At 48.2% G+C, this 14268-nt stretch overlaps 1 protein-coding gene across 1 annotated transcript in view; it reads left to right on the top strand.

Moving 5' to 3' along the window:
• Positions 1-14268, top strand: part of mideasb (mitotic deacetylase associated SANT domain protein b) — a 36768-nt gene that overhangs the window by 10811 nt on the left and 11689 nt on the right. The window contains exons 3-7 of the mRNA XM_064307982.1: positions 1494-1799; positions 2905-3259; positions 3689-3755; positions 13327-13469; positions 13740-13843. Of these exons, the coding sequence (XP_064164052.1) occupies positions 1494-1799; positions 2905-3259; positions 3689-3755; positions 13327-13469; positions 13740-13843 (975 nt within the window). The remainder of the gene's footprint in view (positions 1-1493; positions 1800-2904; positions 3260-3688; positions 3756-13326; positions 13470-13739; positions 13844-14268) is intronic.

Below are 14268 nucleotides of genomic sequence, written 5' to 3'. Positions count from 1 at the left end.
GGCGGTAAAAAAATATTTGACTTGACACATAATGTGGCAGTCATTCTCTCTGGTTATGAAGGGACTTAGTGTGCTAGCTGAGTAGCACAGCACACAGTGGAGGCTGCTGTTACTCCGAATTCTTGTCACATGACCTTGATTTCAACCAAAAAAAAAAAAAAAAAACAGTTGAGGTGGAGCAGAACAGAAGTCACTGATGCAAATCAAAATAACCGTCCATTTTACTCTCACTCTCTCTCTCTTTCTCTCTCTGTCTCTGTGTGTCTCTCACACACTCGCGCGCACATGCACATGTGTGCACCCACCCACACAGGCATGTGTGTGCATGCGCGCACGCACACACACACACACGGATCCACAGGTCGCCTTACTTTTGCAATGTCAATATTACATGCTGCACAGGAAATTGTTATCAGGGAAACAAAATAAAAATTTGTGTCTGCCAGTTGCTTGATTTAACACATTCATTTTCTGGTGTTATCGCGAAAAGGATTTTGGCTTGGTGTTTCGCAAGAACACGAAGTATCTACCCAGTGCATCTGTCTGCACTAGTGGTGCCAAAAGGACTTGGTTTTTTAATTAACTGTGAGGGACTAGGAATTTACAGAGCAGAGCGAGCGCGGAATTAAAGACCGTGTGTATGTTCTCAGCTGAAAAAGGCGAGCGCGGGATTCTCTGACCCGGCATGGACGCGTCCTGCTGTGCTGTCCATTCGCTGTCGTTCAGCCGCGTGTGGAAACTGCACAGGCAGCGGCAGAGTGGAACAGGCCGCAGACCGCCAGGAAGACGGCGCTTTTTTCGCTTCAGTGTTCCGAGCCTCGGGGCAGAACTGCGCCGCGTAATCCACGGGGCGGAGGGAAGTGGGCAGATGGCGCAGCAAAGACATTCAAATATGTAGAGATGTACTTTTAAAAAAAAAAAAAAGGAAAAGAAGTAAGTAAGTTGCAGCATGCCTGTGTGTGAGGCTCACCTGATCATGTGACCGTGGCACCGGTGGGAGAAGCTGCTGGCCTGCATTCCATCACTCCTGCAAAACTCCGCCCCCAGGCCAGGGAGGGGCCTGAGTGCGCCGCTCTCTCTCTCTCTCTCTCCCCCTTCTCTTTCTCTCTCTCCCCCCACCTCTCTTTCTTTCTCTCTGGCTCTTTCTCTCTTTCCCTCTTTCTTTCTCTCTGGCTCTCTCTCTCTCTCGCTCTCTCTGCAGTGTAGTTTCCTCAGTTTACTGTATGTGGCCTGGGCTGCGTTGGACTGAGAAACTACAAGAGTATCGCTGAAAACGCCCCTCCCCCCACTTTAGGCCCAGCGATTGCATAATGAAAATGAAAATGAAAGTGCCTGTGAATCTGGAATCTTTGGAGTTACTACATTTATCATTTTATATTCTATCAGGTGGACCTATTTGATATATCCTGCTGTTAACAGTAACATTAGCTTTGAGCTTGATGGGTACAGGTGGTGGAGGGGACGCAGGTCTCAGGTGTGTCTCTGTGTTCCAGCCGGAGCCGGGGGAGATTTGGATGCCCGGCGGTACGGCGGCCGCCCCGGGCCGAGGCGCGGGCGAGAGGGAGGGCGTGAGCGCCAAGCGTTCCCGTGACGACCTGCTGCCGCTGGTGATCCCGGTGTCCGTCCCGGTGCGGAGGGCCGACCACCCCTCGCCCGACCGGGAGCAGGCGGACCCGCTGGGGGCGTGGCCTGCCCGGCCCGCGGGCCTGCCGGGCCTCGGCCAGCCCGAGCACAAGCCCTCCGTCATCGTGACCCGCCGACGCTCCCTCCGCAACTCGCTGTCCGAAAGCTCCGGCCTGGTGAGGTTCAGCGCCGCCCTGTGCTTTCACACTAATCTTTCACAGGGCTTTTACAGGCTTTTTGCAGTCTTTACAGGACTTTCACAGAGCCTTTACAGGGCCTTTACAGGGCTTTCACAGAACCTTTACAGGGCTTTCACAGAGCCTTTACAGGGCATTTACAGGGCTTTCACAGAACCTTTACAGGGCATTTACAGGGCTTTCACAGAGCCTTTACAGGGCATTTACAGTGCTTTCACAGAACCTTTACAGGGCATTTACAGGGCTTTCACAGAGCCTTTACAGGGCATTTACAGTGCTTTCACAGAACCTTTACAGGGCATTTACAGGGCTTTCACAGAGCCTTTACAGGGCATTTACAGTGCTTTCACAGAACCTTTACAGGGCATTTACAGGGCTTTCACAGAGCCTTTACAGGGCATTTACAGGGCTTTCACAGAGCCTTTACAGGGCATTTACAGTGCTTTCACTGTGCCTTTACAGAGCCTTTACAGTGCTTTCACAGAACCTTTACAGGGTTTTTACAGACTTTCACAGGGTTTTTACTGTGCATTCACGGTGCTTTCACCGTCTCCCTCCGTCCTTCCTGTGCTCTGTCCTGTCTGCTCTTTTCATCTGTAAATGAGATTATAAACCCTCCCCTATCCACTCTCCCTCTTTCTAATTCCCTTCAACACCCCATCCCCCCAGATTCGCTCCTCTGCTCCCCCTCTCCCTGCACCCCCCATCTAGGGTCCTAGCTGCAGAGGTCCCAGGCACAGATGGGGTTTTGCGGCTCTGCCCTGTAGTGAGATTAGACAGATTAGAAGTGTTTACCATGGTGGGTTTGGGGGGGCGTAGGAGGAGGGGATGTTATTCCGGATGTGGCAAAAACACGGCAAATTTTACTGTATTATTTACATTTTATTTGTTGTCTTCGAGGTGTGTTCTTTAATTTTATTTTTGCATTTATTATTATTCTTCTTATTATTATTATTATTATTATTAATAATAATAATAATAATAATAATAATAATAATAATAATAATACCATAATTATTTAGTATTATTTTATTAAATTAGCTTTTTTATTTTTTTTGCCTTCCCGCCATCTTTGTCTCTGCAGAACGGCGGTGGCGAGGGAGGGAAAGACGACGACGGAAAAAAGTCCAAACGCCGGCCCCGCCCCGAGCCGCTCTTCATCCCGCCCCCGAAGCCGGGCACCTTCATCGTCCCGCCCGTGTACTCCAGCATCACGCCCTACCAGAGCCACCTGCGCTCGCCCGTGCGCCTGGCGGACAACCCGCTGACCATGCCGCCCTACACGCCGCCGCCCATCCTCAGCCCCGTGCGCGAGGGCTCGGGCCTCTACTTCTCCACCTTCCTGTCCTCGGCCGCCGCCGCCGCCGCCGCCGCCAACAGCCAGGGCCTGCCGCCGCCCGCCACGCCCAAGTCCGCCACCCGCAGCCTGCTGCGCTCCAGTGAGTGCACGTCCGCTCTGTTTACGCTTTACCGCCATCGGGCCGGCCTGGCGGGTCGGCTGGGAACTCTTTGAGTGACAGCCTTGGGGGGTGGGGGGGTGGATGGAATATAATGAATGGGTCAGTTGGGAGTGTTGGGTGGGGAATGGAAGATAGTCAGTGGGTCAGTTGGGGGATGGGGGGGGTTGGAAGATAGTCAGTGGGTCAGTTGGGGGTGGGGGGGTGGAGGGAAGTCAGTCAATGGGTCGGTTGGTCTACGAACTGTGAAGTTTGTAGTTCAAAACTGACAAAGTCTGTTTTACTTTTTCTGTGCTCTGAGGGCGTCTGCATGCGGCTTGGGCTCAGAATCTGTAATTTTTCATAAAAGTGTGTTTTGGAGTAAGAAACCACGAATGAAACTTTCTTTTCGTCGTTTTTTCTGTCACTCAGACAGCTGTGATATAACACCCCCGGTTCTCTCTGCGATGGGCGAGGCCACACCAGTCAGCATCGAACCGTGAGTACAGACTTTTAACCCCCGCATGACCTACTCTCTCTGACTGTTTTCTTTCATAAGAAACACCAAGTAGTCATTTACATAGTCAGTTTTTTTACTACCGAGTCTTTTTTAGTAAAGTTTTTTTTTTTTTGGTATGTATCAGTTCTGCATTGCGGTTTTTTTAATTTTGTGACCAGAAATCGGCATGAAGCCCTGCCGCTCATGCCGTCTCAGATTCGTTGGCCCGGCGTTGTGATTCTGGGCCTCCTCTATGTCATAAGTGCTAGCGTATTGATTACAACAGCAGTATACGTGCTTGTCCTGCTGCAGAAAACCGAAAGGTTGCATTTCCTGTGGTTAATTTGCTGCCTTGTTACGGATCTTAGCAGGAAGCTGAAAAGTTGGAGCGAGGCTTTTATCTACGGTCTGCTGTCAGAAGTTCTCATAGTGACAGTCTGTTCGAATTAACCAACATTCAGATTATGGATTTGCTGACCTTGGACCCACGGCTTGATAAGAAGTAGGACAGACAGGATGACGTGACATTAGCGAGTCCAGGAGCTGAGCCTGTGACCTCATCAGGCACTTTGCCTGTTTTTACTCGTATACCGCCACATCGATCCAAGCAAACAAATCATAAATGGGTGACGCTATACAGTCTGGGCTCTTCACACTTATGACCAGTACATCTCATCTAGCTATCACAATAGCCATGGGCATGTAGTTTTTGGCAATTAATTCAAAATTGACCACAGGTGTTGACCAGCTGAGTATTATTTAATGTGTCTACTGTCAATTTTGTTTTTAGAAAAAAACTGTAATTATTTTGATTATCGAGCAAAATTATTTTTGCTCTTAATGGTGTAATTCCTCAGTTTGGTCATAACGGCCCACTGTGCGTTCTGTGTTGAAGAGCTGACTTTTGATCTTTTACATAAAGCAAGATGAGATTAGATAACTTGACGCGCTCGTTTGTTCTTTACCTCAACATTTCCTGTTTGAGTAAATATAAACAAAGCTTATGCAGGTGTCAGATGTGCCCAGCTGTGAAGGAGAGTGAGCTCGCCTCTAGTTCTGCTAAATATGGCCTTTTTATCGGTGCAGTTTGCATTGAACCCCAGCTTCTAATGCTAGCAGTGCGCTAACGATTGTTTTGTCCCTCACCGAATAGGAAGTGGCTGCAGCACATATCCAGCACATTTCCCACAATGCACCACATTGTGTGCATTTCAGCTTCCGTGTTACAAAATAGAGGCGGTTAGAGAGAGAAGAATGTGTTCCGTTTCCACGTGCTTACCTGTGTCACACTTGTGTCAAATCGTGAGTGGAGGGGACTGGCGAAGACTGTCCATGTAATTTCCTGTTAAAGAAACAAACGCTAGGCGCGCTTAATCATTACCACAGCTGTTATTTATCTTTGTTTTTGAAAGGTTGCAATGGCCCATACTTTGAATGAGTTATGTATCGCTGAAACTTTTTTTTTTGTGTCCGGTAGTTTTTCCTTCAGTTATGAAATTGAGGAATATCCCCACAAGGTAATAGTCAGTTACCAACGAGACCAATGCAACCGTGGCTGTTGGCATTATTAGCGGATGAAAACGTAAATGTGCAGCATCATTATGTGTCTTGAAATGTTAATCAGCGTCTCAGAGAGGCTGTGTAACTCTTTAAAATCTTAAAATCCAAATATAGCGGTTGCCTTCTGCACTCTGTTTCCCCCCTGTAAATAGTCTGAGAATGCACAAATCGCAGCGCCCGAACTACGCCAAGTTTTATAAAGTCAAAGCAATAAACAATATTAATCTACTTAAATAATGATATGTATTTATGAGCTCTCCTTTGAAAGGAATGTTACAAATGAATATGCATTTAGTCTTCAGACATTTAATGCATTTTGAACCAAAGATAGCCTCATCCTGCTTTCTAAGTGACTTAAGTGCATGCTAATGTCCTTCACACTTCCCTCCAAGCCTACCAAGAGAAAATAGTTTTTGTTTTGTCCGTGCCTTCTTAATATTTATGTATTCATTTAAAGATTGAAAATATTCCATTGAAACCCTTCACTTTAACACACTCTGCAAAGATGAAGGTAAACTGAGACATGATCCCTTACGGTAGGCATTTCATGAAAGCATAAGAGAGCTTGTACTTTGTTGACTTATTTCCAAGTAAGGCAATTCTCGCGCGACACGACTTAAAATTTTGACGTGACTCAGAACTATAAGAAAAGGGCGAAGGTCCATTTTTAAAAAATTGGTTTTCCCAGGATAGAACTGATTTTTTAGCATGTTTTGCCTTTCGATGGATATTTGAACGTCTTGGTCTTAATCGAAGAATTACAGGAAGCACATTGTAAACTAGGGAAGCAGGCCGGAACAATGAAGGGAAATGATTTTGTGCTTGGAGGAGTCCCTTCAGCCCGCCCAAATCACTTACAGTATGAACCACATGATGTGTGCAGACAAAGAGCAATTGCAGAAAACTTATTTTTGGTTTAGAATCAGTTTGAAAATTATGGTGAAATCGTGAATGTTGAATAGTGAATATCTTGCAGTCGTGTTGACTTTGTTATGTGCGCTTTCTAAATGTTTTTTTTTTTTTTTTTTAAAATCGAGGCTAAAAATCTGCATAACGGTAGCATCCTTTTGAAAAGGCCTGTCTTCCATCTGGCAAAAAACACTTTGTCTGGATACTGTCTGGACAGTGTGACCCCTGACTCTAATGAACCAGTTAATCAGCTGGTACTCTTTTTTTTTTTCTATAGCAAATGTTCATTTCACATATCTTTATGTGAGAAGGGTGCTGTTTGTCCAGTGCTAGTTTGTACTTGGTAGGATTGTTGTTTGCTGAACAGGTCACTCTACAGGGTTGGAGTCCTGATCGATGTGGTCACTTCTGGCACTACGATCCTTACTTCACTCTAGTGTGTTTCTTTTGCACCTCTACACCGTGAACCAATGCACTTGTTGTACGTCGCTCTGGATAAGAGCGTCTGCTAAATGCCTGTAATGTAAAAAATGTAATGCTGGATAACTGGCAAGCCTAAAATATGAGGAAGGGGGCTGGATATGAATTCTGTTCTCGTTTTATTCACTGACAGGCTTACTTGTTGACGCCGTGAAGGTAAAACATGCAGGTAAAAAGCGTCCATTGATGTTCAGTTAACGAGGGATAGACGACCCTTTGTGCTGGAGAGGTGGAGATATCTGCCGTTTTGTTTCATCTGAGCTAGTGCAAGGACATATTAGCATTAATTATTGGCACAAACGAGATGCAGGTGACTGTGTGTTGAAGGTACCCAGAATTTCGTTAATGCTTTGAATGTGCGGGATTTGCAACGTCTGTAATTATTTGCAGCAGTGCTAACGGTTGTAGTAACGTAGTTAGCAGTGTGCCGCTTGCCTGTTCTGAAGCGGAATGTGTTTGGCCGTTGATCGTATTATTTTTTTTATTATTATTATGTAATAAAGGACCAGAACTCGCGTCTGTTCTGGGCGAAGCAACCGCTTGGTGACTGAAGCCAGTTTTTTTCTGAGCAGAACTGAGCGCTGGCCTGCTTCGTTACTAAATTTGGTCCTTGTAAAATGCAAGACGTTTGTGCGTTTAAGATTTGATGAATGAATTTTGCTTTCCAGTTAGCCTTTTTTTTTTTGTTTTTTTTTTTACACAACACCTTTTTCCGAGTGTTTATGCTTTGCTGTTAATCGGGGGGGGGGGGGGGGCTGGTGGTGGTCTGCCTTGTCCAAGCCCAATCGCGACGTGGTTGTGACGAATCAAATGTGAGAACCGCGTTCTAATAGGTTTTTTTTATTTTATTTATTTTTCCTTATTGATTGAAATTGTGAAGCGGTCTTATGCAACCGTTCTGCGGCCTTTCCAGAATTTAAAAATAGAAATGTCTTCCAGAGGCCGCAGAGATTAGCGCCCCGGCCACCGCGTCCAAAATCTTTGCAACAGCTGAGTGCGGCGATGCCAGCGTTACAGATTGTCTGCCAGTGTCCCGGGTGTTGCTTAACGCGGGCAGGTTAGGTTCTGCTCCTGTGTACACCCGTGCTGTCGAAGACCACGGTAGAAGCGCTTCACCTGCCCTTTTTTTTAAAATGGAAAAGTAAAAATAAAAAAAAAGAGAAAAAAGGTATTTTTTAAAACCCTGAATAATTTGCATCTGATCTAGTAAAAGGTCTCGGAGTCCTGTGTTTAATCACACCGAGTGAGAGCAGCAGTCATGTGTTTTACTCGAGGCCTGCTGCTGTTCCAAGCTCAGAAATAACACACACACACACACACACACTGACCCTATACTGGGGCCTGTATCATGAAGCTGAGTTACTGAGTTCACTTCAGTCCACGTTCCAGAACTGGGAGGGTTCCATGTTTAGGAAGGTCCTGGGGGCCTGTGTGACGAAGCAGGATTCGTGAGTTAGCTGGATACCTGTGCTGAGTTAAAACCCGGAACGGCTGTTTTTACTGCAGTCCGTGCTCCGGGTTTGGGAGGGCTCCGGGTTTTACTCGGTGCAGACACGCAGCTGACTCGGTAATCCTGCTTTGTGATACAGGCGCCTGGGCCAGGCTGTTGAGCCCCAGGCCAGGGCCTGGCATCGTGGCATGGCTGCCACTCTGGCACGTGTGGCATTGCGCAGGCCTGTGGGGAAACGCCTGGACTGCCTGTTATAAATGCAGTCGATGCCGACCCCCCCCCCCCCCCATTAAGATAATTTCAGTTGTGTTATGATAAAACCAAAGATGGAAGAACCTGGTTTTCCCACACAAAATCAACGGACAATGCAGTCCGAAAGTATTTGGACAGTGACCTAGTTTTTGTTGTTTTGGCTGTGTACACTCGAGCGCGTTGGATTTAAAATGAAGCTGTGAATTAGAGGTTAAAGTACAGACTCAGCTTTAACTTGAGGGTGCTTACGCGCATATTGGGCGAACCGCGTAGGATTTGCTGCCCTTTTCATACCGGGTCACTCCGTTTTAATAATCTTATTTTTGTTGAGCGTACGAATGTTGTTTATTATGATTACCGCAAGGTTTAGATATAAATAATTCCTGGGTGGCTTTCCGACGAGTGGAATGCATCCTGCACTGATGCAATGCTTGTGTAATCTCGTGAGCCTGTTCAGTTGTGCTCTTCCCTGTGTCTGTGTGAGGCATGGCTTAGGCATCAACCGCACATTAAAGCTGCTGTGCTTGTGGTCAGCTTTATCCCATCCTCTGAGACAGCTATAGCTTTAGCCCATCATCTGAGACACCCATAGCTTTAGCCCATCCTCTGAGACACCCACAGCTTTAGCCCATCCTCTGAGACAGCTATAGCTTTAGCCCATCCTCTGAGACAGCCACAGCTTTAGCCCATCCTCTGAGACAGCCACAGCTTTAGCCCATCCTCTGAGACAGCCATAGCTTTAGCCCATCCTCTGAGACAGCCATAGCTTTAGCCCATCATCTGAGACACCCATAGCTTTAGCCCATCCTCTGAGACACCCACAGCTTTAGCCCATCCTCTGAGACAGCCATAGCTTTAGCCCATCCTCTGAGACAGCCATAGCTTTAGCCCATCCTCTGAGACACCCATAGCTTTAGCCCATCCTCTGAGACACTATAGCTTTAGCCCATCCTCTGAGACAGCTATAGCTTTAGCCCATCCTCTGAGACAGCCATAGCTTTAGCCCATCCTCTGAGACAGCCATAGCTTTAGCCCATCCTCTGAGACAGCCACAGCTTTAGCCCATCCTCTGAGACAGCCATAGCTTTAGCCCATCCTCTGAGACAGCTATAGCTTTAGCCCATCATCTGAGACAGCCATAGCTTTAGCCCATCCTCTGAGACAGCCATAGCTTTAGCCCATCCTCTGAGACAGCCACAGCTTTAGCCCATCCTCTGAGACAGCCACAGCTTTAGCCCATCCTCTGAGACAGCCATAGCTTTAGCCCATCCTCTGAGACAGCCATAGCTTTAGCCCATCATCTGAGACACCCATAGCTTTAGCCCATCCTCTGAGACACCCACAGCTTTAGCCCATCCTCTGAGACAGCCATAGCTTTAGCCCATCCTCTGAGACAGCCATAGCTTTAGCCCATCCTCTGAGACACCCTTAGCTTTAGCCCATCCTCTGAGACACTATAGCTTTAGCCCATCCTCTGAGACAGCTATAGCTTTAGCCCATCCTCTGAGACAGCCATAGCTTTAGCCCATCCTCTGAGACAGCCATAGCTTTAGCCCATCCTCTGAGACAGCCACAGCTTTAGCCCATCCTCTGAGACAGCCATAGCTTTAGCCCATCCTCTGAGACAGCTATAGCTTTAGCCCATCATCTGAGACACCCACAGCTTTAGCCCATCCTCTGAGACAGCCATAGCTTTAGCCCATCCTCTGAGACAGCCATAGCTTTAGCCCATCCTCTGAGACAGCCATAGCTTTAGCCCATCCTCTGAGACAGCCATAGCTTTAGCCCATCCTCTGAGACAGCCATAGCTTTAGCCCATCCTCTGAGACAGCTATAGCTTTAGCCCATCCTCTGAGACAGCCATAGCTTTAGCCCATCCTCTGAGACAGCCATAGCTTTAGCCCATCCTCTGAGACACCCATAGCTTTAGCCCATCCTCTGAGACACTATAGCTTTAGCCCATCCTCTGAGACAGCCATAGCTTTAGCCCATCCTCTGAGACAGCCATAGCTTTAGCCCATCCTCTGAGACAGCCACAGCTTTAGCCCATCCTCTGAGACAGCCATAGCTTTAGCCCATCCTCTGAGACAGCCACAGCTTTAGCCCATCCTCTGAGACAGCCATAGCTTTAGCCCATCCTCTGAGACAGCCATAGCTTTAGCCCATCATCTGAGACACCCATAGCTTTAGCCCATCCTCTGAGACACCCACAGCTTTAGCCCATCCTCTGAGACAGCCATAGCTTTAGCCCATCCTCTGAGACAGCCATAGCTTTAGCCCATCCTCTGAGACACCCATAGCTTTAGCCCATCCTCTGAGACAGCCATAGCTTTAGCCCATCCTCTGAGACACTATAGCTTTAGCCCATCCTCTGAGACAGCTATAGCTTTAGCCCATCCTCTGAGACAGCCATAGCTTTAGCCCATCCTCTGAGACAGCCATAGCTTTAGCCCATCCTCTGAGACAGCCATAGCTTTAGCCCATCCTCTGAGACAGCCACAGCTTTAGCCCATCCTCTGAGACAGCCACAGCTTTAGCCCATCCTCTGAGACAGCCACAGCTTTAGCCCATCCTCTGAGACAGCCATAGCTTTAGCCCATCCTCTGAGACAGCCATAGCTTTAGCCCATCCTCTGAGACAGCCATAGCTTTAGCCCATCCTCTGAGACAGCCATAGCTTTAGCCCATCCTCTGAGACAGCCATAGCTTTAGCCCATCCTCTGAGACAGCCATAGCTTTAGCCCATCCTCTGAGACAGCCATAGCTTTAGCCCATCCTCTGAGACACCCATAGCTTTAGCCCATCCTCTGAGACAGCCATAGCTTTAGCCCATCCTCTGAGACAGCCATAGCTTTAGCCCATCCTCTGAGACAGCCACAGCTTTAGCCCATCCTCTGGGACACCCATAGCTTTAGCCCATCCTCTGAGACAGCCATAGCTTTAGCCCATCCTCTGAGACACCCACAGCTTTAGCCCATCCTCTGAGACACTATAGCTTTAGCCCATCCTCTGAGACACCCATAGCTTCAGCCCATCCTCTGAGACAGCCATAAGCTGTGGGTATAGGTGAATTTTAAACACGTGGTATCTGTTAAAAAGCATTTCTCACGGTCGGTTCATAGTTCATAGCTAAATCCAAGCTTAGGGTACTTTTGCAGTTTTACGAACTGCAACGACAAAACTTCTGATTCCCTCAACCCAAAGAAACAGAAGTTCAAAAAGTTTTTAAACGAATAATGAATGGGTAAATAAAAATATTACGTAAAAAAAAAAGAAGAAGCACTTTTTGAAAATAAATAATGCTGTTGTAATTTCACTGACTAGTGGTTTCTGTGGTGCAGTAGTTATAAATGAGTATTTGTGACCGTTGGGTGTGGGGTATTTTTTTGGCGTCTCTGTCACTTGCCGTGTGAACAGTCACGTCCTCTCGCGCTGAGTGGCCGGGGTCAGGTGAGGACTGGGGTCACGAGGGGATTGTTAAACACTCAGATTCGGGACTGTCCCGGGTGTCAGAGCATGTCTCTCAGCTCTCCAAGCCTCGCTTGGAGCCGAAGCCGAAATCTGATGCTTCATTATGTACTTTTTCATATTAGAGCCATGCACGTAGGTTTGGGGGGAAACATGGAGACGTGTCACCTTCAATGTTTTCATCTAAATTAATTGCTAAACTTAGCTAAGTATGCTTGTGAGACTTGACGTTTGACCAAGCAGGACTGTGTGGTCCTGCAGTGTTTTCCCCCTAAGTTGAAATGAAACTGATGGCCTATGGCTGGAGCACACAAATTATAATTTAAAAAAAAAAAAAAAAAAATTCTTGTTTATTTCCAATTTCTAAACGGTTTCCGAATTCAGAGTCGGGGTCTGTCAGACCACCGTAAACCCTGAGTTGGTTACCGGGTGATTAATATGCTGGAGTGTGATTGATACGCTCGAGCGGAGGCATCTCGAATTTCTGCCGTGTCCCCTGGCCGACGCCCCGGCGCGTTCTGTCAGTGTCTGATGTCCGTTTGATGAAGCGCCGCTCAGGTGAGTCTCTCTCCCGCAGGTCTTCAGCGTCGGGGCCTGGGGGACGGAGCGTAATGAGAACGCTGCGTTCGTTCTGTCGGGGAGAGAGAGAGAGAGAGAGAGAGAGAGAGATTGATTTTCACCGTTCCCGGGCAGCAGTCGGGGATTTTACCGTTCGGCGTATTCTGCCGTTACGTGCGGAGTCGGGCGAAGGCGCTCACTTGAGTCCGTGTTCATGAAAGTCCTGCGTTTCCTGTTGCGATGGGAAGTTGTGATTCGCGGTCATCGCCTCTGTTCCGTGCCCTGCGTTTTAATAGCACAACGCTGCGTTCGTTTTCAGCGTCGAGGGCAGGAGGTGGCGGTGTTCGTTATTGTAATCTGAAGAAGTACGAGGGATCGCGGTGTCAGCTGTGCCGATTTGGTGAAACGTTACTGTTGTCATATTGGGTATTTCTGGGGCCGTGTTGCTCATGTTGTAATCAGAAGATCGAACAGTGACCCCCCCAGCTGTGCTCCATGTCTTGGTGTAATGGTGATGTCATATTGTTCAGCATGGCGGTGCTGTTTTTCCTATAGTGGTCAGTGTTTTTTCTTTTTCTTTTGGGTGTTCGATGTCATTTCACACTAAAGATGAATTTCATGCAAGATAAGTGGAAGAATTACTGTAGTTCCGAGTCTGGTGTCTCTCTGTCTTGCACCTTTCTCTCACTCTCATCCTGTCTGTCTCTCTCTGTCTGCCTCCCCCCCTCTCTCTCTCTCTTCCTCACTCTCTCTCCTCCTTCCTCTCTCTCATTTATCTGTCTGTCTTCCTCTTTCTGTCCCTCTTTCTCTCTCGTCTTCTCACTCTCTCTTTCCCTCTCCCTCTCTCTCTCTCCCTCCCTCTCACTCTCTCTCTCTCTCCCTCTCCCTCGTTCAGGCGGATTAACATTGGCACTCGGTACCAGGCGGAGGTGCCCGAGCTGCGGGACCGTTCGGCTGCCCAGCAGGACCAGCACCTGGCCGAGATCGTTTGGACTCCGCTGCCCGAGCTGGAGTCCAAGCCCGCTCAGCAGGAAAGAGGTAACCCGGCCGCCATCTTGCCTTCGCACTGCCGGAGGGTACGGATCATGGACTGTATAAAAACACTGACGAAGTCACTGTGACGTCACCCGCCGAATTTTCATGGGCTTGGTGAAAAGGGTTTTGAAGCCTGGGAAATGTAGTTCGTGGGCACCGCCATGTTGTACAGATTTGGAGCCACTTAGTTACAGATACATGGTTCAGGACTGGCATATGCTGTGTATGTGCTGTGTGTTTAATATCTGATGTGCTATATCTCCTGCCCTGCAGTGAATGACCTCATGAACCTGGCCTGCTCCAGTGCTCTGTGTGGGGGTGGGACCAATCAGGAGCTGGCCCTTCACTGCCTCTACGAGTGCAAGGGTGACATTCTGGTAAGTGCGGCATGCTGGGATTTGTAGGCAGGTTTGCCGGGGAGGTCTTTACACTGGTGACGATCTCAGGTCTCATCACGTTTTATTAAAATCCCTGTTGTGCCTGTTGTGGTGGAAGATGAAAACGCTCCAGTCCACCCTAGAGGACAGCGGCTTGTCGCTTTCATGGTGGACTTCACCCCAAAAGTGCTTAAGCGAACCTTAAGTCTGGGGTCCGGGTTTTCCACGGAATTTCCTTAAACAAAAAACCGAACACTCACTCAGCTACGAGTCATCTGCACAATTTTTTGAGAAGCCGCTGACGCACCCGCCGCCAGCATCCGCCCGTCCCAGCTGTCCTGAAAAGAGCTGCCCCCCCTGCTAACGCCTGTCGCTCAGACATCTGCTCCCCCCCCCATACCCCCCCCCCCCCCGCTCTTTGTCCC

The sequence above is a fragment of the Anguilla rostrata genome, chromosome 1 (assembly GCF_018555375.3).
Source record: "Anguilla rostrata isolate EN2019 chromosome 1, ASM1855537v3, whole genome shotgun sequence".
NCBI lineage: Eukaryota > Metazoa > Chordata > Actinopteri > Anguilliformes > Anguillidae > Anguilla > Anguilla rostrata.
This window is presented reverse-complemented; position numbering and strand designations above follow the sequence as displayed.